The sequence below is a fragment of the Oenanthe melanoleuca genome, chromosome 1 (assembly GCF_029582105.1).
Source record: "Oenanthe melanoleuca isolate GR-GAL-2019-014 chromosome 1, OMel1.0, whole genome shotgun sequence".
Lineage (NCBI taxonomy): Eukaryota > Metazoa > Chordata > Aves > Passeriformes > Muscicapidae > Oenanthe > Oenanthe melanoleuca.
Genome location: NC_079333.1, coordinates 34,005,593 through 34,033,069, shown reverse-complemented (window position 1 = coordinate 34,033,069; position 27,477 = coordinate 34,005,593). Strand labels below are relative to the sequence as shown.

Genomic DNA, 27,477 nt, shown 5'->3' with positions numbered 1-27,477 from the left:
TATCTCCAGCAAAATGGGGTTACATGAAGGTTGATAATTACTACAGTATTTTTATAAAATATCTATTTTGCAGAATCTTCAAAATGTTTTTGCTCCCACCAAAAGCATCAACTTTGTTTTGCTTGGCTTCATCTTCAGCCTTCTTTCTTCACCCAGAAGTTGATATTGTCAATATATTGACTCATCTTAGGTGTAGAATTACTGTGTATCAAGGGCAATGGAGGACACAATGATAAGATGTTTCCTAATACCAAGCACTATAATCCAAGTTAAACTGTAACTTGGATTATAGTACTGCTGAGGGAAATGAAGATATAATGAAGATATGTTTTGTCATTCTAATGCAGCAAATAAGCAAATAAGGTAAAAAAAAAACAGCAGCCATTTGCTCCCAGAAAAAAAAAGTTATTATGAATCCCAGTTTTAGAATGACAGAAGATTAGTGGTCCTTCAAAAACATGCAATCAGATGTCTGAGTTTCCTTTAATAACAGTCCCAACTATGAAAGGATTTCTCTCCTGCTAGCACACAAGAGGAAACTGCCTCATGCTGCACCAGGGGAGGTTTAGATCGGACAGTAGAAAAAATTCTTCACTGAAACGATTGTCAAACACTGGAACAGGCTGCCCAGGAAATGGTGGAGTCTCTGTCCCTGGGAGTATTTAAAAGACATGCAGATGTGGCACTTGGGTTTTGTAGTGGACCTGGAAGTGTTGGGTTAAAGGTTGGACTGGATGATCTTAGAACTTTTCCAACCCAAATGATTCTATGACTATGCCTTCTTCAAAATACGTTGTATACCCAAAAGCTGGAAAAAATTTAGAGCAGCATGATTTTTCTTAGGAATACTCTTTTCTCACAATGCGGCTGCTACTGCGCATGATTCCTCAAAATCTTGATATAAATAGCCACAGAAACTTTACTTACTTTAGTGCAGAGTATGTAAATCCTTTCAAGCCATCTTTGCACCTGAAAGACAAAACCAAAAGATTTCTCTACAATGGGCTGCTGGCAATATAAAGTTTTACAGATTAAACATGACATAGAAGGGCTGCAGAGAAACACCAGCTTTCCATTAAGAAAAAACAACACATTTGCAATAACTCTGTGACTATCGTTGATTGCCTGTTGTCACCACAGCCTTGGGACATCTCTTAAACAAAGGATACAGCATCAAATGCTCGTGCTTCTTTTTTATCCAAACCAAGAGTGGAGAAGTTTTTAAAGGATGGTAACAGAATCATAAGGGCAACAATGCAAGATGACAAAGAACTGTTGATTTATGGAAAAATAGTCATGATGAGTTTAACAAAACAGAAGTTTTATTGCAAGGAGAGACAGGAGAGGTGGATCTCAATGAAATACCCACCTTTCCTGTGAAAAGCTGCAGAGAATAGTTTTTCTGACTTTGAGATAAATTGTTGCACTTTGCAAAGTGCTGATCTCTGCAGCTTCTTACTTTAAGGAGACTCTTAATCTGAAAGTCCCAGCTTTTCAATTATATAGTCAGTGGTTGCTCTGATTCTAAGCTTGATAGTATATATGTTCTTACCAACTATAGGGTTCCTTGTGTGAAGAATGACCACAGCAAGGAGCCCATATTTGGCTAGGAAAGATTTTGGTTGTTGACTTTTTTTTCTGTCCAACAGGCTACAATGAAAGGAGCTGAAGCTTGCAGATGCTACTGATTCCTTCTGAAAAACCACACTGGTAGCACAGGAGAGAGGAGATACTTGTGTTTTCTCCCCTCTTCTTTTTATAGAATTGTATGGGGAGTACACGATGATAAAGATGCATTCCTGACACAATATACAAAACACAAACTAGTAACTTATCAACACCACTATTTCAAGAGCATACCTACTCTAAGGGCAGACAGGACAGCAAAAGCTTTGCAAACAGAAGCAGGTGATGACAACCCTTTGCATTCCACCTGCAGAGACCACACTGTCCCTGGATGCGATGTGCCCACACCCTTCAAGAGCAGGTGGCACCATCTCCCAGAAGGCTCCATGAATGGTCAACATGTACAACCAGTGGCTGGATATACACAAACAGCAGAAAAAATGTATCAGGATCAAAGATATTCACAAATGAAGAAAGCCTTGCTTTGTCCTGGCAGGGCAGTGCCTGGTGCAGAGCTGGTAAGACATCACAGCACTAAACACTCCTGGGAAATTCTTCCCAAGGTTACGACCTTCAACACATATATTTCCAAGGACTTGGTTTTGTCAGCATGTGCACAGTTACACACAGAACCAAAAAATCCATTGGAAAGAGTTTCTCTTTTAAAATGACTGCAGTTAAAATACTGGTCACATATTTATGATCTATAGGGTTTCAAGGTAAATACATACAAATAAAACTGCTCATTGTATCTTTAATTAACACAGAACTTTAAAACCAAACATATGTGTTAATTTTATTTATGATTATTTACCCATACATACAATTCAGAAGCTGAAACACTGTCACAGCACTTTCACAGAACAATGGACTCAAAGAAGGGCTGAAAACTAAATGACGGACTGAAACAACTCAAATCAGTTTAGCCCAGAGATCACAGTGAATCACTGGCAGAAGTCCAGAATCCAAATGCACAGGTTTAACATATACCCCACTCCATCCACAGAACCACGGTCCAATTTCATAAGTTTGATTTTAACCCTGCAGCTGACTGCAGGTTAAATGCCCTTTGAGTGAAGGGTGTCCAACACATTATGCCTGCAAGCTGCCAGCTCATGAATAGGGCTTTAGTTTCTACTTTTCCAGTAAATTAAAACCATACACAAACTGCAATCTAAACATGCATGTAAGTGTTTCTAGAATAATATCAGAAAAGTAATCACAGTATGATCATAATTATATTTTCTCCTTAATCATTCCAATGCAACTTCACTTCCAGTTGTAAATGTTCAATGATTCCCCCACTGCACCACCAGATGTCCCTGCACAGCTGTGCTCGAAGCACCCTGATGGATGCTATCCTACAATTTATTTCCTTTAAACTGACCTCAAAGAAAATGTCAAATCCTTTCTTCACTAATATTGAAAATCAGAAGACATCTGAATCACTAAAAGAGAAAACAGCACTCCAATTCCCTACTTATTTTCTCCAAGAAAAAAAAAAAATATTTTGAATGCCTATTCTAGCTACACAAAAAAGTCAATTATATGCAGAAAGTATTTACTGCACTAGAATTTTATTAGCTATGCTTACTGTTCTCATTTTTTTAGTTGTTTTGTGTATTTGTATTTTGGAACCATAGCTACGAATCTCCCTGAAAAATGCATGAAAGTTAAATATGTAGTTCAGTAAGGAAGTGACACAAGACACAATTAGAATCTTTCCCCTTAACTTCCTGTTTAATTTTAAAAAGCATAAAGAGTGCAATTAAGCTCTTAAATTGAATTCAATTAATGTTACATGCTGTCTAAGCTGTCTTCTGTAAAGCTATTCTCTAAACTAATGGCTGTGTGGAACTATTGATTATTAAGGGTTTTATAAGCAGAAGTCCTAGAGAAACAATACTGGCAATCAAGAGTAATTTGTACTGTAACTCCCCCTCTCTGGCATGGCCATTTTGCTCTTACGAATGAAGAGGCAACCAACAACAAAACCAGAATTCTAATTTCTCACTCCACATCATGGATCATGAATTTATTATATTTAAAGTTTTTGAATGCCTGTCTAAAGATTGAAATGGCCTTTTCTATTCACTCACTAGGTACACAACACTGGCAGCAACCAAAAAAACCCTACACACTGACTTCAAACACACTTTCTTCTTTTGTTTTTCTTTTTTTTTTGTTTGTTTTTTTTTGTTTGTTTTTTTTTGGGTTTTTTTGGGGTTTTTTTTTTGGTGGTGGAGGGCAGGGATTTGGGCATTGTGACAATCCCTTGCAGAGAAATATCACAAATTCAGTGACTGGCCTCAACAGTGACTGCTGAGGTACAACACTGGCTGCACATGGCACATTTCATGAACACCTGGCTGCTAATAACTGAACTAAGAGTAATGATTTGCTTCATACAGCCACTAATTGGTAATAATAATGCCACCACTAATTGGTTATAATAACTTTTACTCAATGCTTCATTGCTCAAGGGGTGAAAAAGCCTGCACTCTGCTGCTGACCCCCACGAGCCACTCAAGCTTCAAATGAGCCTAGTACAATGCATTACAGGTGTCCAGCACTGCAGACACCCCTGAGAGGGGGAAAATATAAATAGTGAATTATACAGGGATTTTTAGGGTACTATTCAACTTGCAAAGCCTGGGATAACAGAGCTGGATGGCATCAGAGGATCTCAGTGTAGCTCAGCTAGCTTTCTGCAAAGGCATAGTGATAGGACAAGGGGGAAAGGCTTTAAACTGAGAGGGCAGGTTTAGATTAGGTATTAGGGAGAAACTCTTCACTGTAAGGGTGATGAGGCACAGGGTGCCCAGAGAAGCTGTGGATGCCCCATCCCTGGCAGTGTTCAAGGCCAAGGTGGATAGGTCTTTGAACAACTTCATCTAGTACAAGCTGTCCCAGCCCATGGTGATCATTAAGGTTCCTTCCAAACCAAAACATTCTACTGCTCTCTTTCCCACCACCCTGAATATCCCAGGGACCAAACCCCATGCTGCAGGAGGACAACACTGCTTTTTGCCCAGCAAGCAGTAATTTAAATAGGGCATAATTTGGCTACATTTTCCCATCAGATGAGGGTTGTCCCTGGTACATAGCCAAGAGCACCAGTGACTTTGCCAGCTGTCCCTGCTGGCACCATGTACCTGATCACACAGCAGAAATGCTGTACTCTGTTCCAGCTTGTGTTTGGCCAGAGCCCTGGTTGGAACTGAAGGAGTAGAAGAACCAAGGAGCCAAAGCAATAAATTTAGGTTCTCAAAATTCCCCTGCTGGGACTATTCTGGCACATGAGCAAATAGGGTCGATTTTAATCATGCGTATTTATAAGATAAATTTAACTTATGGCCACACACATTTATTTTTCCATAAAGAAAACAGCAAAAGTGGAATCAAGCCAAGGCTTGATACAAACTATACTTCCAACAAGATATGAACTAACTGTAATTATGTTTGTATATGTAAAGAGGTGCTGTATATGAGTTAACTGTACTCTCCCTCCATCCTGCAGGAAGAATTTCCCACACTGAATTGTAAGGCTGGATGCCAGCAATTATGTTTTGGGGTTTCTTATTAGTATGTGTGCTTTGGGGTTTTTTATTAGTATGCCTTGTCATAGCTCTTCTCAGGATTTCTCTGTGACCAATTAATACACACTGAACAAGAAACCTTCTGAGGGAATGTTACTTTTCACCCATGGAACTGGTAAGCAGAAAGCAGCTCACAGTAGTAATAACATGCCATGTTTAACAACATCCCCACAGTGCTTATGTTATCCTTCAGGGTAAGAGTAAATTAGAAACTCCTATATGCAGAGCTCTCATTATGGCCACGTGGAAAGGAAGCACTTCAAGCACAGGACATGTGCTAGCATTTTACTGCAGCACCTCTGCCTGTGAAGACTGGTTGGGGGGACCACATATCCAAGCTAAGGTGTCTCTTTTATGGAGAAGGGAGGATCACAGTGATGAAATGTGACTGTGTCTGAACATGCCAGCTATACCTCTTGCAATTAAATCCCTTGCTTTTAGGAATTAAAGGCTACCTATGGTATTTTGTGATCTATGCTGATCTCTAGAGGGTAATCAGTTTTCTGTTTTAAGTTGCTTAGAGAGGTTATCATATCTCCCTCCTTCTGTTTTTCAGCTGGACTCCATGATCTCAAATTATTCATTCCTCAACCTCTCTCCAGTGTTAAAAGTCAACAGCTTTTTTTCTGAGATGTCTTCTGTATGCAGGTCTCTTGTTCCTTTTCCATCTTCTCTTTTGCCCTTTCTTCCCACAAGTTGAGCTGCTCTTTCACATTTCCACCCAAATGTCCTTTAAATGCTATTCTCAAAAGCTCATTCTTTTTCTTAAAAAATAATTGTACAAAGGAAATCCAGGGGTAAATTTATGGGAAAAAAATACTCATACCCAGATTCTCTTTTCTCTGAATTTCCCCTTTTTTAGATTAAACACGTATTTTCTTTCTATCTTTACACACAGGTCTTACTTATTCAAGCCAGAACTATGAAAAACTTGTAAGGTGCAATCATAAGCAAAAAAATCTAATCTTGTACCCCATGGACAACATGCAGCTTTTGGAAAACATGTCAGAAATCACATTAAAAATAACTGAAATCAGAGGAGCTGTAGTTTATAAAAATTATACTTCCAACTTTTCAAAGTGCAAATGTAGCCAGGATCAAAATTCAGTCAAAAGTCTCATAACCTGTGTTTCCAAATCAGATAGTTAACTTTTGCATGTTTAACTAAATCATTAAAGAATGTATCCATGACATTTCTTTTAGTTGTGCCTGAAGTATAAAATGATCTTTTGAAAAGGCCATGGTTTTGCAACCATCACATGCAGTGAATATGAAACTGTATTTTGTAAAATAATAAATTAACAAAGAGTAAGTAGGGACAACACTCAAGGAGAAGGGTGAGATTAGCACCATGGAGGATGTATTTTTTTGTTTACCTAAGTTGAATGCATCATTTACAATACTTGGAAAGAAAAGGTGCATGAAAATGACAAACCATGTAGTCAACAGTGACCTGTGGTCCCATTTAGCTCTCACGTAAATCCAGGGAACTACATTACAGAACGAAAGAAGAATGTGACAATGCAATTGAAAAGAAAGCTGTTTATACTGAAGTTAAATTACAATACTGGATTCAGAGCTGTAAACCAAAACTGCTATCAATCAACACTTCACATCTGATTGCTAATCAAGTTTTCTGTGTTACAGTCAAATTGAAATCAGATTTCTAGTGATGTTAATTATTCTTCTACTTACAACACTCATTTCTTCAGAGATTAGCACTTTCTGAAATGTGCAAGTAACTGCAATTTCAGTAAGTGGAATTTCTCTTAAAAGATCTTGAAAACAACCAAAAATTTTTAGTTATTTTAGCTGGATGCAGATGTTCCATATAATTTTTCACCAATAATGCCCTGCTGTGGGCTCAGGAGCAACAACTGAATCATTCAGGTGGCCATGTTCCCAAGTCAAAATCGTCCATCAAAGCCCCTGCCTCACAGAGCTAATAGAAGCCAATAGAGAACACAGAACAGTGTGGGGGGAAGGGACCTTTAAAGATCCTCTAGTCCAACACCCCTGCCAACGACAGGGGCACCCTCCATTTGATCAGATTACTCAGAGCTCCATCCAGCCTGGCTTTGAGTATTTTCAGCAAGGGAACATCTACCACTTCCCTGGGCAACTTCTGCCAGTGTCTCACCACCCTTATAATTAAAAATTTCTTTCTTGTACCCAGTCTAAATCTAGCCTTTTAGTTTAAAAGGCTTAACCCTTCCTTGCCCTGTCACTACAGGTTCTGTTAAAAAGTCTGTCCCCACCTTTCTTATAAATCCCCTTTAGGTGCTGGAAGGTGCTCTAAGGTCTCCCAGGAGCCCTCTCTTCTCCAGGCTGAACAACCCCAACTCAGCTTGCCACAGGAAAGGTGTTCCAGCCCTCTGATCATCTTCATGGCCTCCTCTGAACCTGCTCCAACAGGTCCATGACCTTCCTGTGCTGAGGACTTGAGAGCTGAATACAATTCTCCAAGCAATTAAAAAAGCTGACTAAGCAATGAAGTTAAGGATTTATCTGCTTAGTTCTATTGACTTGTTGAATTTTGCAAAGTGATGTAATTTTTCCACTATTCAATTTTGACCTTTTTCTTACAAGTGTTTTAACAAAATACAGCAACATTCTGTTAAAGCAAAACCCAAACACTCTCTCCAAATCAGGCATGGAACAAAAATAGGAAATGGAAAAAACCCCTGGAGACATGAAGATGGGAAGTCAAATTGTCTCTGGAGGCATGAGGACACAGAGAAATGTACCTCAACACGTGTACAAAGCCACGTCCACCTCTGGAGCCAGAGCTGCACTGATGCTGTTTCATTGTTGTTAGAACAATGAGTCAGTCACTGAAGGGACATGCTGTTACAAGATTAAAAAACAAATAATCTTAAACCCACAACGGGTTTTGCTCATTATTAAATAATAGTGGCACCTGCAGTGATTCTATCTTAAAAGGAGACCTGTGCTAAATTTATCTACTGCCAAATTTTCCTCTGGCTTTTTCTAATGGCTCTTTGCAAAGGGTAAAAAAAAAAGAAAAAAAGACAAAAGAAAAAGTAAGAGGTTAAATTTGTTGGAATTGTTTTCTGTAAACATATTAATGCTCTTTGCAGATGATTCCAAATTTCAGTGAGCTAAACCTCTCTCCTTGAATGATTAATTCAAGTATTGAAGAGAAATGGATAAAACATTTGATTTTCCCAAATGATCCTGTAACTGGATTTGAGGGAAAGGTTTAGCTGTTTGCTTTGTTTCAATTAGGGGGAAATTTGATTAAAAGGAGAAAATTCATTTATACTTTTGTATTTATTAAATCTCTGACATTTAATAACATATATGACCAGAATAAATTTATAACAAAATTAAAAGCTATAAAAATAGTTTAAAGAAATTAGCAATCATTCTGAATGTGCTGAGCTAGGATAGCGAGTGAAGATCAGTGAGTTATTTTTAGTACATTGAATTGAATTGAGATCTTCACTGTATTATTCAGAAATATTTTTATTCTGTATAATGCAGAATGTTGCCAACATCATCAAGACTATTACACAAGTATTTAGCCATAAGCATTAGAACAACATCAGCTGGTTGTTACACACAAACTAAATGACCATGTTGCAAAAGTTATTGAAATTCAACTTGTATTTCTTTGTGATGACGACTGCCCCACGCAGATTTACCCACTGACCTAGAGGTTACACCCACAGCTCAAAGATGAATGTGTGGTGTTTGCCTCTGATGTTCATAAGTACCATAGGAAGTCTTGAAATCACATTAAAATGTAAAATCTGTGCTGGAAGAACCACAGAGTGAATAAACTGTTTGTGCACAGCCTCAAGAAAACTCTATTTTGAAAACCAAATCTCAGTGCAACCACAGAAATTCACTCCTGAGTAACTCCCTTGCTGGCTTATACTTTAGCAAGAGACCACATTTTACTCTAACATAACAGTTTTATTTTAAATTACTACAGTGCCAGTCAATTAGATCATATTTTTAGTGCTGCACATCCAGGTGCAGTATTTGGAATAGAAAGTTGCATCACCAAAAAAACCCCAAACAAACCAAAAAGACCAGTTTGAGAGACTGGTCACGAGAGCTGGAGTGACCTGACACAAAGTCAAGCACAGTCAGAGGGAGGACGTGTCACTTCTGTGACAGACAATTCTTGTCCTTTCTTCTTCTGATAATCACATAAATATGACTTATGAACCTGTACTGTTTTCAATTTTGATTTTTTGGGAAAAAAACAATTAAGAAAGAATGAACTCCATACCAAGAATGTATATAATCATCCAGATAAAACACAAGCTTTCCTCAAAAGAAGAAAAGTAAAATCAATTATGTTACATGAAATACTTTCTGCAGTTAACTAATTTAAGCAAGAACATGGTATTTATGAAAATAATCTTCCAAAAATTATTTTTGGGAGGTTAAAAGCTCTTGGTATCCTTGAAGAGATCAGTAAATTCCCCCCTCCCTAATTATTTCACCCTGTAAATATACCACATCTGCTTTTATCAGCTATAAAATATGTACCATACTCTGAATTTTCCTGGCACTCCTACAGAAGGCCAGGTACAGACTGACTGTGAGCACCAAAGTGACCTCAATAGTGAGAAAGCTACATAAGTTTGGGATGTTCAGTTATTTTTAGAAAAGACAGTGCTAAACACTAACTATGGTACTGTCTGGGAAAGGAGGAATTAGACAAAACTGCAATTCAACTGGCTTCCTAAGGAGGAAGGTTGTACATAAACAGACCCTGTAAGCATCAGGAAGACAATCATGAGGACATGACTAACAATGAACACACACTTATTAAAAAAAAACCAAAAAAAAAATCCTTGTAACACTGGGCCTCATTTTGTGACTAGGAATGCGAAGCAATGTGTGTCATACACAATTGACTTAATTCAGGCTTTGGACCTAGAACATGTGACATTTTCTTTTAAAAACAATCACAGAAACATAATCTAATGGAAGGTGAATACAAAATAGGTTGGACAAGAGTAGTGAGAGAGTAGTTGTCAACGGCTTCCTGAAAAATTGGAAGGATGTACTAAGTGGCACTCCACAAGGACCAATCCTGCATGTCTGCTACTCAGTAATTTCAGTAGTGAGAGTGGTGACAGAGAAAAAAGTGGGTGCTTATTACATCTGCAGATAATACTGAGCAAAAAAGGGCTGCAAGGGCTGCTAAAACTGGCTGACAGAGTTGGAGGTGTTCAGCCTGGAGAAGACTTTGGGGAGACCTTATATTGCCTTCTAATACCTAAGGGGTTACAAGAGAACAAGAGTGGGACTTTTTAGAATGACATTTAGTCTTAGGACAAGAGGTAGTAAATTTAAACTGAGAATAGGTTAAAATATCAAGAAAAAAATTCCTGTGAATGTGGTGAGACACTGTTACAGGCTGCCCAGAGAAGCTGCAGATGCCTCATCCCTGAAAGTGTTCAAGGTCAGGTTGGATGGGGCTCTGAGCAACCTGGTTTGGTGGAAGGTGTCCCGGCCCATGGCAGGGAAGCAGGAACAAGATGATCTTTAAGGCTCTTTTCAACCCAAACCATTCTGTGATTCTATGATATTATGAAGTGGAAGACTCAGAAAAAACCAGGATGCTGCTCATCAACTGCATGTGCATTGTATGCAGAAACAATCAACTACACAAATACAGGATAAGAACCATGAAGCATTAAAAAGCAAAAGCTGTTTTGGAATGCAAAAGAAAGGCTATAACTTGCAAAACACTGAATTGCCTTGCTCTATTGTATTTATAAAGTTTTATCAGCTGAAATAAATTGTCTTCTGCATTACAAAGGGGAATAGGGTAAAGTGAGAGGAGGTGGAGAAAAATACAGCAGTATGTGATAAGTCTTTGCTACTAAAGTTTGTTACAAAGTAAAGCAAATAATGTTTTCCTCATGTTTGTGGATTAGAGAAGGAATAGACCAAAACTGTATCAAGATATATTCAATTAGACTCTGTAAAACTCTTAAGCAAAAAACTTGCTAAGAATATATTGCTTAAGGATGTCACTCTTTAACGGAAGTCTTAAATGGAAGACTCTCCATTACTGAAGACTTTAAAGTAAAACAGAAGTAAGATATTTGATAGGAATGGGAAGAAAATAAGACAATCTCTCATGACTTCAAGTCTTTTATTCTACATTAAAAGACTGGAAAATAGAGCCAACACTTAACATAAATGTCCTCACATATTCAAAACTTAAACCAACTGCATAAGGGGGAAACGGAAAGTGGAGATTCTTTAAAGCTGTTCTGAAGGTCTCTTAATCCTTTATAAGTATCCCTGCAGTGAATGAAAAACCAGAAGGGATCAGCCCATGGTCAACCCTTGGTTCCTTCAGCTGAAAAAACCCTCAAAAAATAGTAAACAAGAGCAAGAAAATCAGATTAACTTTGAATTCACTTTTTTCACATTGTAATTTTCATTCCTTTTTAATGTTCAAGTCACAAATGTAACCATTTGTACTCCTAGAATAAAAATAATCTTTCCCTCATTTTACATTTAGCCAGCAAACTCAATGCACTTTGTTGTTGTTGAAAATATCAAGGCACATAAAAATGGTTGTGCAAACAAACCTTCAGGTGGCTGAAATCCCAGGGGACAGAAGGTGTCACATTGTGTTTGTTATGCAAAAGTAAAGGTCAGTTTTGGAGCTTAACTTCATGAAGAAAAAGTAAAGGTGTTATCCAGCACTTGTCAGTTATGAGCCCAAAGAAGAGGCACAGCCAGGTAAATAAATCCGCATGGACAAAATCCACAACTGGAGAAGTGACACATCTGGCTTGGCTGTGGAACACAACTGTGAGACAGCTGCAGAAGGGCCAGAAAGCACATCTGCCACTACTTCTGTGTTTGATACAAATGTGCAGCCAACTGGAATTAACTGTTCTACTGCTTTGTGCCAGGCGCTGTTTTCAAAGTCAGTATTTTGTAAGAAACAATGTCAAGTGTGACTGGTAGACCAAGGACTCAGTATGAAACTCTAGACTGTGGATGCACCCATCCAGTTAAGCTGGCCATCCTTCCCTCCTTTTCCTGTGAGTTTTCTTGTACAGAGTCCTTCAGGAGAGCGCTTATGTTTCTGTCTTGCTTCTGAGATGTGTTCCCTTTATAAGGCTCTAGCAAGAATAAATAAACAGGGATTGCCGAACACGTCTCCTTAAATTCCAGCACCAAGCTAAATATGGCAAAGTAAAGAAAGAGTATAATGTACAAAGGAAATTTTTGGCCCGTTTGACCTGCTAATACTACACATTTTAACAGGAAAAGAAGAAAATCAGCAGACAAAAGATTTGCACCATGAACTGTTCCTTAAGTTCTGACAGCTTTCCAGTGAAAAAAGTTTAGAGTAACAGCCAGGACATTTGGACTGTTTTCTTCAGGGGATTACATTCCTCCATCTATCTCTTCCCAAGCCAGAACATGTCTTTTTTTCTAACTGCACCTGATGCTGACTCATGGACTGCTCTGGACACTGCAAAGCCATGAAAGCAGATTAGACAAGGCTGCTTAATTTTCAATTCACAGTCATTAGGTGGAGAGGAATCCAAGTTTTAGTGGCATGCTCTTGGTGATTTTTTACTACTTTAATATACTCATCAACATTATGTGAACAGTGTTCCTAACTTCATATGGCAGATGGTAATTATTGGACCTATATAATTTTATTTGTTTATTATAAAGTCACAAGAACTAGCCAGCTGTGGAAAAGAGATTATTATGGGTTCAGAATTTTACTTGTAATCCAGCAGGAAACTACGGCAAAAGTTTTACTTTAGTATGGCAACCACACTTCAACAAAACTCTGCTGAAGTCAAGTAAGCTATTAACAAGTATGTAAACCAGGCAGTACGTAGCAGCTGCATGGTCCTTCATTCTACCCATTACCTGCTAAAGTTTAATTGAATTCATTATTTTCCACTGCCTACTAGAAATAAATTTTTAAAAACAGTAGTATTTTACATGTGTCACCCCAATAGTTGAAGGTGAAAAGCATAAGCACTAGTAAAAGTGGAAGAAATTGAAGGTTTATGAAATTAAGTAGTTGCATGAATGTCCAGATTCATGGTAAATTTTACTATATGCACAGAAGACAAGTTTTTAAATAACTGAAAATAAACTACTTTTCAACAGGATTTAGAAAACCCCCAGCACTTGTGAAAAGAGATGATTAGAACTGAATTCAACCAAGAGCTGACATTAAAAAAAAAAAAGTGAAGAGGCCATGTTTTGAATTGATGTGTTTCAGTCTACGATGTTGAGAATAAGGAAAGGATTCATGGCAAGGATTAGGATGCTACAAATCATATGGAACATATGAATAGGAGTCTGTTTCCATGTATCAATAGGGGTTTAATTTCTGAATGAGAAGCTTAAGCAAGGGCACATTCTTTTGTAAAATATCCCACGGGTTTCCTAGAATACACAGATGTAGTGACATCCTCACTTCTAACTTTATTCAATAGGTTCTTATAAATTCTTGATGAATGTTTCATTTAATCCCTAAAAAAGTAACATACTGGATTTTTTTTTATAGAAGGATAATAAAAATAAAGTTAATGAGAGATAGAAAACTGAATTCTCTCAACCTATGAAGAAATATTTATTAAGAAGAACTGCTTATAACTTCTTGAAGTCTGCTACTCTGGCTGCTATCTGAAGTAATAATTTCGCAGGGAAACATAAACCCAAACCAAACCAAAACAGCTGGAATACATCCTAGAGATACAAAATAAATCACTTGCAAGTGAATTCCACACTCAGAAGCCCTAATCAGTACTCCATACAAACAACAAAACAAACAAAGCCCAGAAGGAGCATTAACATCCCTGGTAACTGGTGTCTACTAATTGCAGAGCATCAGCTTCAGTGGGAAAGCAGAGCCTGAATAAGATTGTCTGACAAATCTACTACCCTCAAACACTCCACACAGTATTCTTGACCCTGTATGTTGCAACCTTTTGCTCCCAAGTCACTCATGCCAAAGAGAATAAAGAGGTTTATCCCATTCTGTTAAGTCCTTGTAATTATTTCTTACAGTTTTAAGTCATCTAGCATTATGTACATAGCAGTTTGGTGAATCACACATGCTCTTTTCAAACAAAAAATCAATAGACAAAATGGATGTAATTTAAAAACCTGTAAGATAGCCCAAAACTTTGTAAGTTTAATTACTTTTATATTTAGGTTGTAAGAACTGTATGTAGTAAACGATTTGTAGCAGACAAATTAGATGTAATAGCCTCCAATTTTGTCTAAACCAAACAAATGTGAATTAATTCACAATAGGAGGAGGTTAGAAATTTATCTAAAGCTTAAATTCACAAAGATGGGAAAAACACATACTGATCACAATCGGGTAAGAAAAACAGGATACCATCAGAGAGCAGCATAGTCATAAGTAAGTCTTCAGATAGTTTTCATTCTCAAATTTCACATCCCTAATAGCTTGCTGTCAAATATAATATTTCTTTTATGGTGTAATTTGGCTGGAGTCTGCCAAATGCACTGTATAAAAATGATTACTTCACCTTATGAATCACTTTTCATCAGCATACTTTGAAATACAGCTGTGAAACTTTTGTTCTAGAGAAAAACAACAATTTTACATTGTTGATTTATCTATGATGGAGTAAAGGGTGGAATCTGGGGATTTAGAATGTTTTGAGGTTTTTTATATTCACTTTGTACTGTACTTTTTTCATAAATACATCTCAAAATACATAAAAATATGTGCATTGTTAGTTTGCAAAACAACATCATATGGCATTCAGAGATGAATGTGTTTCATAATGTGCTTGCAAGAAATTGACCAGGAGAACGCATCCAAGTGAGTTTTGGGGGTCACAGAGCAGTCTGGAATATCACTTTGGACTCCATCAGGAAGAAATTTTAGTTCTATTGCTAATCCTACCAGTAATACTAAGGTCAAAATGCCCCAGAGCCATGTCCTCTTTAAGGGCCAAATCTTTCAGAACACGCAGATGTATCTAAAATTGCCAGTTTGAAAGGACAAAGTAACCAATGCTTGTCTCACTCATGTCAAATCCTGGTAAGAGTCATCATTAATTCTTGTCTCATTTTTGGATCCCTGATCCATCCCTATGGGCCAGAAGAAAACATGTGCAAGAAAGTTTAGTATATAAGAAGCAAAGGAAAGTTCATCACAAGCAATCTGCACCAGGAAGAGCAGAAGTGCTTTCAACAGTGTTTCAGAAAAAGTTTCCATAGAGGGTTTTTTGGTATTTGTTTATAATGTGCACAGAATTACATTATTTAAAGGATCTTCTCTGGAAGGTTATCCTCCAAAATGTTGTGTATTCCTATTATCAGGGTAAATATTCCAGAACCAAGACTTCTTGATAGAGGCAAGCCACACTGATGTCCAGACAACTAATGAACATGTAGCTACAACCTTGACAAAGCAGCATGTGCCTCAAAGCTTCGGAATATTTATGTGGTCAAGTCAGAGAGGCTCCATAGAGCACTTGGTCACATACATTACAGCTCTCTCTTGATAAAATAAAATTATACAGTTTGATCTAGACTCTGTTCTAGACCTTCTTATGCCTTGCAAATGGTACCAGGGGCTGCAGAACACCTTTCCTCACATGCAAGGCTCATGAAGGTGCAAGAGGCTGTATAGTTGTGGCGTCAAATAAAAAGACACCTCCTCATTAAACCTACTGGTTTGCCAGGAGAGGTTTTCACAGAGGAGCAATGTGCGTACGAATCTGCTGGTGTTTTGTATATTGAATTTGGAGAGTGACACCGTGGAGAAAACATATCTTTTGTCTTCTCAGCTTTATCTCGCCCTCCTGGATGATTCAGACTCTCTTGCCAGACATTAGCCTTACCCAGTTTGTTTTTTGAGGTTAGTATGTGTTTTTTCCCTATCGTTCCATCAATACAGAATTTGCATGGTTACAAACACTAACTTCACTTCAAAAGTTATATTGAAATTGTGTCCCAAATCATCTTAAACTAAAAATTAACAATCATAGAATTGAAGAAGGCTTGTATCAGAAGGTGCCTTAAAGCTTATCTAGTTCATATTCCTCTGTTATAGGCAGGGACACCTTCCACTAAACCAGGTTGCTCAGAGCCCTATTCAACCCAGCCTTGAACACTTCCAGGGATGGGGCATTCACAGCTTCTCTGGGAAACCTGTGCCACTGCCTCATCACTCTAATACTAAAGAATTTCTTTCCAATACCTAAATCCATTCTCTTTCAGAGTAAAGCCATTCCCCCTTGTCCTATCATTGTATGCCCTTGTAAAAAGTCCCTGGAAGGTGCCATAAGAAGCCTTCTCTTCTCCAAGCTGAACAACCCTATCCCTCTCAGCCTGTCTTCAGGCTCCAGCTCTCTGATCATCCTCATGGCTCTTCTCTGGATTAATTCCAACAGGTCCACATCTTTCCTTTGCTGGGAGCCCAGAGCTGGACACAGCACTGCAGGATCTCTCACCAGTGCAGAGCTTAGGGGCAGAATCCCCTGCTTCACCCTTCTGCCCACGCTGCTTCAGGTGGTTGGCTTTCTGGGCTGTAAGGGCACAGAACCATGTTGATCTTGTCAAGCAGTATTCATCAACTTTTTGCTCTCATACATCAAAGTCATGTCTTACCCCAACCAGAATTTGAGCATCTGCACACAGTGAGCATTTTTATTGCTACTTTATCTAACTTGCCAGCACATCAAACCATAACTCGTTGAACTTATTTCCCTTCCCTTCCCTGTTTTTTTTGTTTTTTTTTCCCTAAAATGTAGTTTTCCTTTTTTTACTATTAAGAGCTGCTAAAAAAACAAAAAAAAAACAAAAAAAAACCCAAAAAACTACACTGAGAAGAGTGCACATAAACAGTTATCCTTTTAGAGACAAGAAAAATACCAAGACTTTTAAATGCCTTTTATTATTGACTAGACAGGGTTTGGTTTTTTATCATCCCCATTCAACTTCAACAGGAGAGTGGCGAAGTTGTTTAAAACCTGTTAGGTTAAACAAATTTTGCTTTCTTCATGAACAGTTAAACCAACAACTTCTTCCAGGAGCAAACAAATTCACGGAGCCTGATTTCTGGGAAATGTGCACAGCAAGCACATTCCATGAGCTCAACATCCTCACACACTTCTCTCAGGTCTGCAAAGGACCAGGTTTATCCAGGAGCCTGTGATCACCAGCACAGCTGTCTCATCTGCACAACTGCTTATTGTTATGAAAAAAGCAGAATTATCTGTATCTTTGGAACCTTTATGCTTTTACATAGGACCAAGACTGGCTCTAGGGTTCAAAGTTTCCTTAGGAAAGAGACCAGCAGAAACACAAGGGAGTGCTGTGGATAACATCCTTCCTCCTTTAAAAACCAGGCAAAACATGGTCAGGATTTCACTTGACTAATACATGAGGTTTTACAGTTATCTCCCCTGACAGAAATTATGTGTGCTAAAAGGCTAACCTGAAAAAGATACATTTAAGAAAAACAAACTTTCCCTGACTCTTATCTTTTTCACATCTTGTCATCTGTTTTTGTGGGAAGTTTCTATTAACATATGTTCACAATATGAATTTCAAAAGTCACATATTAAATTCAATACATTATATTTTGAAATGGAGATTCTCATATATCACTTTTTTTACCCTTTTTTTGCCCTCAGATTGCCTCATTCTGCCAGCATAAAGCAGCTCAAATTTAAAAGGCACAATGAATTTGAAAATCACACCATTTGTTGCTTAAAAGTCTCATTAAACAAGCAGTTTTAAAATTTATATGAGTCATTTTTCTAAACAGATATAGCACAGATACAGTCCCTCCTCATTTGCAAAACATTCAAGAAAATATCACAAAATTATATGAAGCCAGAAGAAGCTGCCAGTTTGTTTGCCACAGATTTCCTTAATGCTTTAATGAACTGTGATTATTTGAGCTGTAAATGCTTTACTAAGAAAATCCACATTCCATAATACATTAATGCAAAAATCTAACTGTGGATGTTTATATAAATTAAATATAATGTACATTATAAATTACTCCTCAGATCCCAGTGTTAGTTGAAAAACTGAAATATTGCACCAGCTTGCACATCAGTGTCTCTAATAAATTCACATGTGTATGTCAAAAGAATTATTCACTTCACTGGCAAAAACTGACTTCTTTCTTCAAGATGGGTCTCAATAAAATTTCAGAAATTATGACAATAGAAAATTTATTGCTGGATGCTGGTTCTTTGGTATCATTTGGATAATGGGCTTTTCTCAAGGTTAGCTGAGAAAGAGCCTCTTAGTGACTGCAGTCATCACAACATAAAAGCAAACGTTATGAAGACCATATTTCATTTGAAGATAAGAGCACAACGAAACAGTAAAGCATTACAATTTGGGACATTTACATTTTTCTCATTCTTAAATGAGGTACCCAATATCAGAGAAATCGACTTTTTTTACCTGTTGATACTTTTTTAAATGGAGCTATTTAAAATGGAGAACATCTGGTGAGCCACCCTACCATTAGACAGGGCATGCCAGGAAGGTGTGGAATTTCATTGAATTTTGTCAAATTCCTTTATGAACAAAGTCACCAATGATACACATATATAATACACACACTTTTTTTTTTTCTTGTCCTCTAGCAGAGATACCTGTCCTCAGGGATACCATTTGTTAGATGCTGTGCCCGTACTGTGCAACACAGAGACATGGCTGGAAGGAGAATGAAATGCAGGATCACACCCATTACCTAGAGTGAGCAAACAATTCTCAGCAAGGAACACCACATTTCTGATAAGCAAACCTTCTTGTTTCTTATTCCAGAAACTTCACCAGACTTATTCACTGTGAAGCCTTTCACTAATGAAGATATGAAAAGAAAGGGAAATTAAAAGGTGGATTTTGCTTTCTGGAGTGTTCTGCTGGCCTCGGGCAGGCAGCTCAATGCTCAGCTGAATCTGTTTAGATTTAAGAGACATAAAACATGGCTTCAGATCTGGGTGGTCTGTGTAATGTCCAAGAATATACGAATTGGCTCACCTTCAAAATAATATTTTGCTGCTTTCTTTTCCTCAAACAATAAATTATATCCACTTTTTCAATAAAAATCACGAGGTAGTGTCTGAAAATACCGTTCCTCCACATCTACTGCTGGGTGTGTATCACTGACATCCACCTGCCTCTTCAATTTAAAATAGCAGGATCACTTCAGTAAAACTATTATTACAACTGGATGAGCACATATAAAGTCAGAAGGCGCTGGTTTTATACAGTTTCATAAACAGATCAAAAGTCTTTTTTTCACCATGCCCTAAGAAAAAAAAAAGGCAGCTCTCCCTCTATAAAATTAGCTATGTGCAAGGTGTAGCCAGAACTCTGCTGAAGCCAGGAAAAATTCAACAAGGAAGAAAAGAGCTGTGAAACTGAGTCATGCCATAAATTTCTGAAGAAATCAATGTATCAAGCTACGACCTTCTGTAAGACATTTTCTGTCATAAAATCATATTTTCAATAATATGAACATCTGTATAGTGCTTCAATCATCTTCACAGCACCTCAGGCTTATTTAACACTACATGAGCTCCTAAGTGTAATCCAAAATTAACATTCCATCCAATCCAATCTTGTAGAGTCATACCACACCTCTAATTATGCGTGTCTTATAAATACACTGGTTTGAATTTTTCTTTTATACTTCATGGCTCCCAATTATAACTGATTTTTACACAGGAAACAATTTTGAAGTCCTAGTATGCAGTAAGAGAATATTTTACCCTTCTGTTTTACTGGTATTTCAAAAGTAAATCTGCTAAATAGAGTGTTTAATTTTCTGAGACCAAAATCCACATTAGGTCACCTTTAACTATGTGGTAAGTATCCCTATTAAACCACTAAAATCCCATGCTGCCTGACAACCACCAGTCAAACACTGTATTTAAAGAAACACTGTCATAGACATATAGTTTAAAAACATAGTATTTGGTGGAGGAATGGGGAATTTACCAAAATCTGGTATTTTCTACAAGTATGTCAACAACACTTAAGTGACTTGTGCTGCATCTTTCCACTGGCATTCACTAACAGGTTAATTTCACCCTACGCTTTTTAAGCAGCTTTGAAACCCAAACAACCTAAATTTAAATGAACCAGAGCAGCGCCTGCTCCAAGATCTCTAACCACAGACATCCAGCAGTAGTACTGCTGGGTATTCACCAAACATGCCATTGCCAGAGATCACAGCAGGACATGTGCTGTTCTAGAGGGACTGCAGTTGAGCCTAACAGAGGCTTCTGTTGATGCTGTGACCTCCACAGATCATCACCACTGACAACACTCACTGCTTCAACACTGAGGAATTTCCCACCCCTGAAAGGGACAGGGCAGCCCTGCAGGAAGACTTCTACATGGCTTCCTCTGTAGTTCCTCAACCTCAACAGTCAGGCTTTAAATAAGTTAATCATGTTTTCTCCTAATTGCTTCCAAGATGGAAAGGGAAATTCCTTCTCTTCCATTCCCCAAAGAAGGATTCAGAACCTTCACATCATGGACTACTCAGGACCCAGCCCTGTTGCATCCGAATGCTACATCAAACTGCAGATCCTTCATGCATATCCTAAGCTAATGACCAACCATGCTACACTATCAGACTGGCTTACACATGACATGAAGACTGTTCCTGTTTCTTGTGGCTACAGCAGATCCGTGGGGGTTGGCTTGCACCTCCACAAGACACACTCTAAATGCCATTCAGAAGTCACCACTTGAGCACCTTCCTCCAAGGAATAGGCAAATGCTTGTTCATTAGCAGAACTGAAACACACAATGACCTTAACAAACAGCAGTTTGATGTATTTAGTCCCCCTGCCCTCAACTACACAAGCTATTGTTTTTACACCTTACAAGACTCAGAAGTCTTCTTAGAAGACTTTGCAGAGAAAGAGGAGCTATGTGGCCTCCCAGAAGACCATTACTCCACAAGGGATTTTTCTGCAAGTACCTTCTAGCACTGGGATGTTAACTCAATGAACGAATGAGACCTCCTGTGGGGCAGGAAGATGGAGGTGGGGGGGAGATCAGTCACCCATGATTTGCACTCTGCTGCCAGATCTCCAGCTGGGTTAAGCGTTGTGTGACAGACCTGAAAACCTGATCAAGTCCTTGATTTATGTTTTGGCATGCTTCACCAGTGCTTCTCAGCAGGACTAGATGAATCATTGATCTGTTCCAGTACAATAATTTCGATGTATGTTCATAACCTTGGAAGAATCTGTGTAATATTTAAACATGCATTTAGCTTGCTCAGTGCTCAGCTTTAAATGCAGAATGTTAGTCAGGCTGCGCACTTATATTGCTGCTGCCTATGAGTTTGATTTAATTACTGAATAAAATAAATGTAGCAAGAGAGACTAGTCCTTGAGCATTCTTCCTGAATTCTGTCTCAACCATGCTCATGTAGGTCAGACACAGACAGAAAGCCATACACAAATGAAAGTAATTACAACTGCAAGTGCTCAGAGAGCTCGAATAACTCTCTACCATTGCACAGCCAGGAGCCCACTGACATCACTTTTTAAAACAAATGCAAAAAAAAAAAAAAAAAAATTATAATGATCTAAAGAAATTTCCTGTTATTCTGCTCAAGAGAAAACCCCCATCCCATGTCATTCCCATATGGTGGAGACCATCACTTTCCAGGCTGAGGACTCAGGGTATATTTCCTTAATGAGCATTACAGACAGATTTCCAAAGCTGTAACTTGTGAGGCCATTGGAGCACCAGGAGCTCCGGGCTCCTTGGGGGTCCCTGACCTCCTCTTCACAGGTGGGTGCCACAAGGCTGAGGACCAGAGAGCTCTGCTTCCCACCTGCCACCTCACTGGCTCTGGACAGACTGAGTAACTCTGGCAGTTACTATAAAGGAGAGACAATTACCTGGTTACAGAAATACTATACACAATGCAAACAGTTCTTTCCTCTATATATGCAAAAATGCCTGAGGTTTTATAGGGTGTTACTTAGGAAATATTCATTACATGATTACGTAAAGAAAACAATGAATATTTTGTTTTACTGAATCTTGCTCAAGCTGGGGGCACGAACATATTCACCATCAACTACCAACTTATTTAACTGTGAAAATGAAGCAACATCTTCCTATTTGTTAAATATTCATATCAGAAACGATGTGAGATTATATTAGATTAAATATCCAATTCCCAAGTGTTACTTTTAAAACACCAGGCAAAATAATTCAGGCAATATGCTACTCCAATAATTTGTTTTATCAATAAATCTAAAAAAGTGCTTATCTGTTATTCCAACAAATAACAGCAAAGAATACTTTAAATAAAAAGAAAATTAAAATAATTATTTCTCTTCCCATGCCTTTATTTTTAGCTGCTAGCACAGTCAATATCAAAAAAGTTCTTAAAACTCAGGAAATGTCATTGTAGAACTACAGCATCTGTTTTTTTTTTTTTTTTTTTTTTTTTTTAAAAAAAAAAAAAAAAAAAAAAAAAAAGGAACTTACCATTAATTCTTAAAAAACCCCTAAATGAACCTTAAGTGGCAATACCTTCTGAAGCACCAATGCTGTGGCACTTCAGATGTAATTTATTAAACTTTGTTTTTTTTCTACCTGTCTTTATCTTTTAAGCTGTAATTCTCACACAACATGAAATATATCACATGAAAATTGCAACTTAAAAAGGGCATTTGAGCACACATTATAAAAAAATGGTACCTGACAACTCTTAGGTAAAGAGGAGATTTCTGGAAAACCTTTTTCAATATAAAAATGCAGATGAGGTTATCTATCTTCTACCTACCGAGATATCTAGAACAAGATATCTGCACCAAATTAGATCTGACATAAGATGAAAAGAGTGAAGCACAGGAGAAGGGATGCTAAGCAGAACAGGGAAGGTGTTGGGTTCTTGAGATGAATGTCAAGTATGCCAGGTAATCATTTCCTGCTAGGAAAAAAAAAAAAAAAAAAAGAAAAAAAAGAAAAAGGCTATTACTGAGCAGATGGCCACTGAAAGAGAAATTCTCCAAAAGCTCACTCTACTCAGTGGCAGAGTAACAGCTTTGTGTAAACAGCACCCTGAGGTTTACCAGCAGTCTAGTGGCACACAGTATGCCAAGGAGCATTTGTGGAAGTGAAAAGTTATCCTACACTGCACACACCTTAAAGCCTTTCAGACCTGAATTGATTTTATCTCTACATTATCAAACATCTTCTGAAATGCTGAAGGGTGTGTGGGTTTTTTCCTTCATTCCCTAGTTTTGTAAATAAAATAATATGACAGAAAAATCACAATCCTAGCAGACCAACTCATTTGGGGAAAGGAAACCTCCAGGACTGATCGAAGGGGCATAGGTTAGGATATCCTGGACAGAATTAAGGGTTAAACATTTCCAGTTTCCTGAAAAGTCCCTCTAAATAGATGACTTCTTTATGTGTAATCTATAGAACAGAGAAGCAAAGACTGGAAAAAACAAGATCTTGAACTTAAGCATTTGTAAATCTTATCTTGGTGCTCTGATGATTGAAATCACAAGATCTTCTTGAACATGGAATCTTATGTTATCTCAAGTAATAGAGGGCTTCTGAACATTTATATATATATACACATATACACAAAATATAGTATTTATGTACAAACAGTTTTTGCTCAAAGTCAAAGAATAGTTTCAGCTAAAGTTGTACTTTAGGAATAGAGAGGTACTAAGCAGAGGGCAAATAACAGAAATGCACATTTTAAATTTAATTAAGTGGAAGGCAGTCAGACAAATAGTTCCTAGATCCTAAAACATACCATCATAGCTTTGGTTGTTTTCCAAAGTCTTGTTTATTTCACATTAAATTAATACAGTAGTGTAAATTAAAGTCTTAAAATACATTTGCAGATCTAATGTCAGACAACTTTAAAATTAGAATTGAAATGGAACTGAAAGTGGAGGCATTTCCATCTTTGATAAATTTAATGAGACTAAGAATGTTCAAAAGAAAATTGATTTTATATTAATTTTCTCTTTCTTGACAAATGCTCCATTTTTCTTTAATGCCTCTCATTGAAACCTAGATAACTGCTTGTCAACAGATACATGTGAGCACGAATGTGCATATCAGTCACAGTGTTATCTACAATCCTGAGTACTAGGTGGCATGTTAAACATTCTATTAATTGCTGCTAGGACACTTTAAAGAGGGATATGCACGAAATAATGCATAAAATTCGTTTTTATATTTTTAAAATTAATAGCAGCTGTCTGTGAATCTGTGTCTGAAATAAGGATGTGCTGAGAGGCTGAGAGTGCAACAAAGAACCACCAGACTGCTTTGGCAAATCACAAGAATAAGCTCCTGGGTAAGTCACTCTATGATTCCCTAAGACAACTGGCAGCAGATTAACAGTGAACTACTGTAAGTGATCACATCTTCAGCTAATCAAACATATAATGCAAGTAAATGATTCTTATGTTGCCAAAGAGAAAGGCATGGATGTTGCTTAAGAAACCCAAATAATTTATTCCTGAACTTTCCCTTTATACTCGTCACTTCTTAAAACACACTCAAGCACTTTACAACACACAATAAACCATTTTGATAGTGGCCTAGAGTAGTCAATGGCTCTACCTTTTAAACAACATGATTTACATCATATTTCTAATATGACTCTTTAGACTAGAACTGCTTGGGTTGGTTGTGCTGATGTAACTCAAACTGACACTGCCCTCTCATCTACTCACAGCACACTCAGTACAGTGAAAACATTCACACTCTTATCAGAAGCCACAAAAAGTTCCAAACCTCTTAAACTATTTGAAAGCTTTGCTTTCAGCATAAGGTTTACCCTTTGTTTGCCCCTGTGAGAAGAGGTGCATCAGTAAGAAATTATCAGTAATCTGTCAGTCTTTATTACAGAGTGACAATAGAGCATAAGTTACATTCCAATTTCAGTAAGTCAGCTTTGGAAGGTGACACATGCTAAAAAAACTAATAGTGCTACCTCTTAGCTGGGTCTAAAATTTAACTTTTTGAAAGGACAGGGACAAATCAAACCACTTTCTTATCAACTGATCTTTACAAAATTAGAAGAATGAACTTGAAGCAGAATTCCAAAAAAAAGCTTTCCCATTTATTTATACACTCTCTTTCCCATTTATTTATACACTCTGGTTTCAAGCATTTTATGACTTCAGTTTTTCCTTAAGTGCTATATGCAGTTATCTCTTTAGTTAATTCTTAATGCAGCAACAGAGAAAGAAAAGATATTCTAAACCAGGAAATGAATAATTGAAAAAACCCTAAGTTCCTTGGTATTTCCATTATATAACTGATGAGATTTCAAGATTTCAAAAGCCTTCTACAGCAGCTGCTAAATAAAGATCTGTGCTACAATCATATATCTTTTCTTTCTTTCTTCAGGAGACCTTGTACTCTTGGAAGGAATGTACACAAGCATGTATAGAGACCCAGCCTATGACAGCTACCACACATTTACACTGCATGAAGTCACAAAGATGTTCCACCTACTCCTCAACACATCATCTTCCTCTCTACAGCTGACCTTTGTTGCTTTTTTTTGTTACATTTTTTTTTTTGCCAGCAGTCCTTCCTCAGAAATTCTACCACTAAATACAATCTACTGTTCTTTGGTACCTAGGTGATATGAAACATAGTATTTCCAACAGACTATCTTTTAGGAGTGATGGTTCACACCTTATGCAGGAATAGTTCCTTCAGGGAACAGAAACCATTATTTTTTTTAAATCCACCATAAATATTTAAATTTCCATGTTTAGTTTGTCACCAGCCATTTAACTTCCATGTATGAATGCCAGCCCACTTACTTTTTCCTGCACTTAGAATCAGCATGCTCTCTCAGAGACAGTCATAATCACACTTGAACTTAGACCACAAGTTATATAGAACAATCACATAAAATTACAGAAGAAATTTCAAATAGACCTTCTCCATCAAAAAGAAGGACTGCAGCTCTACCCTTCATGTCAACCCTGGTCATCAAACCATCCCTCACTATTTGGTGAGTATTAATATTAGAAGGCTTCTCTAATGTAATTATTTCTAATCCACTTCTAGACCTTGCAATTTTAGACTATTATTTGTTTTGCATTTACCCAAAAGAGAGTTTTTTATTCTTGCCCTCATTACAGAAGTACTGTAGAAGTACTACACAAGAGACTATTATCAGCTTAGCCTCTTTCTACAGTAAACAAAACATTTCAAGTAATTTTAAGTTCCTCAAACAATATAGTCTATGAAGTTCTGATCACCCCCATTCTGCTCTGGCTCTGCACAGTGTGTCCATGTATAGATGAATTTTGTTACTGCAGCTGACATTATTGACACTAAGGAGAGATCAGAGGTAACTTCACATGCTTTGTAAGATGTACTTTTATTTATATGTCATCATAGAATCAGAGAATGGTTTGGGGCTGGAAGGGACTCTAAAGATCTTCTAGTTCAAACCCCACTGCCATGGGAAGGGACATCTTCAATTAGACCAGCTTGCTCTAAGTCCAATCCAGCCTAGCCTGGAACACTTCCAGGGATGGAAGTGCAATGTCTCACTGTCTATGTCATTGATGAAGACCACTAACAGAGCTAGGTCCTGAGACAGAGCTGTGAGGGACACCACTCCTCACCAGCCTCCACCTGGACACAGAGCCACTGACCACAACTCTGGCTGTGTCCATCCAGCCACATCCACCCAATTCCAACTGCTGTTTCCCACAGTACTTGACTCATGTTCCAGTTGCCAACTAATTCCTACGCACTGCTGTGGAGAGCTGTGACCCACAAAGGGGTTCCAAATTCTCTATCTGTACAGCTGATTCCCTCTTCTAAAAGGCAGAACTCTCCATCAATTTGCACAGTATATTTTGGGATTTTCCAACTTGCCAAATTGCTCTTAATGACATTCACTAAATCTGTGGAAAAAGCCAGATATCTTGGAAGACAGGTTTGGCCTCACTGTTCAACAACTTTAATCATGATCAGGATGATTACTTAGAGCTTGATATTACATCTGTGGATGGAACCAATTTTCCCTTCCACTCTGATGGTAAATTCAGTACTCGGGTTTTTCAGCCAGTTTTAAGTAGGAGAGTTTTTTTCTACAGTGTACTTTCTGGCCTTTCCTATGAGAATGTCACATGAGAGTCTGTCTAAAGATTTACTGAAGATATATGATATCCTCTATTACTTCTGAATCAACGAAGCC

The 27,477-nt window shown here is 37.7% G+C and overlaps 1 protein-coding gene across 1 annotated transcript in view; it reads right to left on the bottom strand.

Annotated features, from left to right (window-relative positions):
- The window catches only part of TMEM135 (transmembrane protein 135), a 153,146-nt gene that overhangs the window by 16,907 nt on the left and 108,762 nt on the right, over positions 1-27,477 (bottom strand). The window contains exon 7 of the mRNA XM_056489387.1: positions 928-969. Within this exon, the coding sequence (XP_056345362.1) occupies positions 928-969 (42 nt within the window). The remainder of the gene's footprint in view (positions 1-927; positions 970-27,477) is intronic.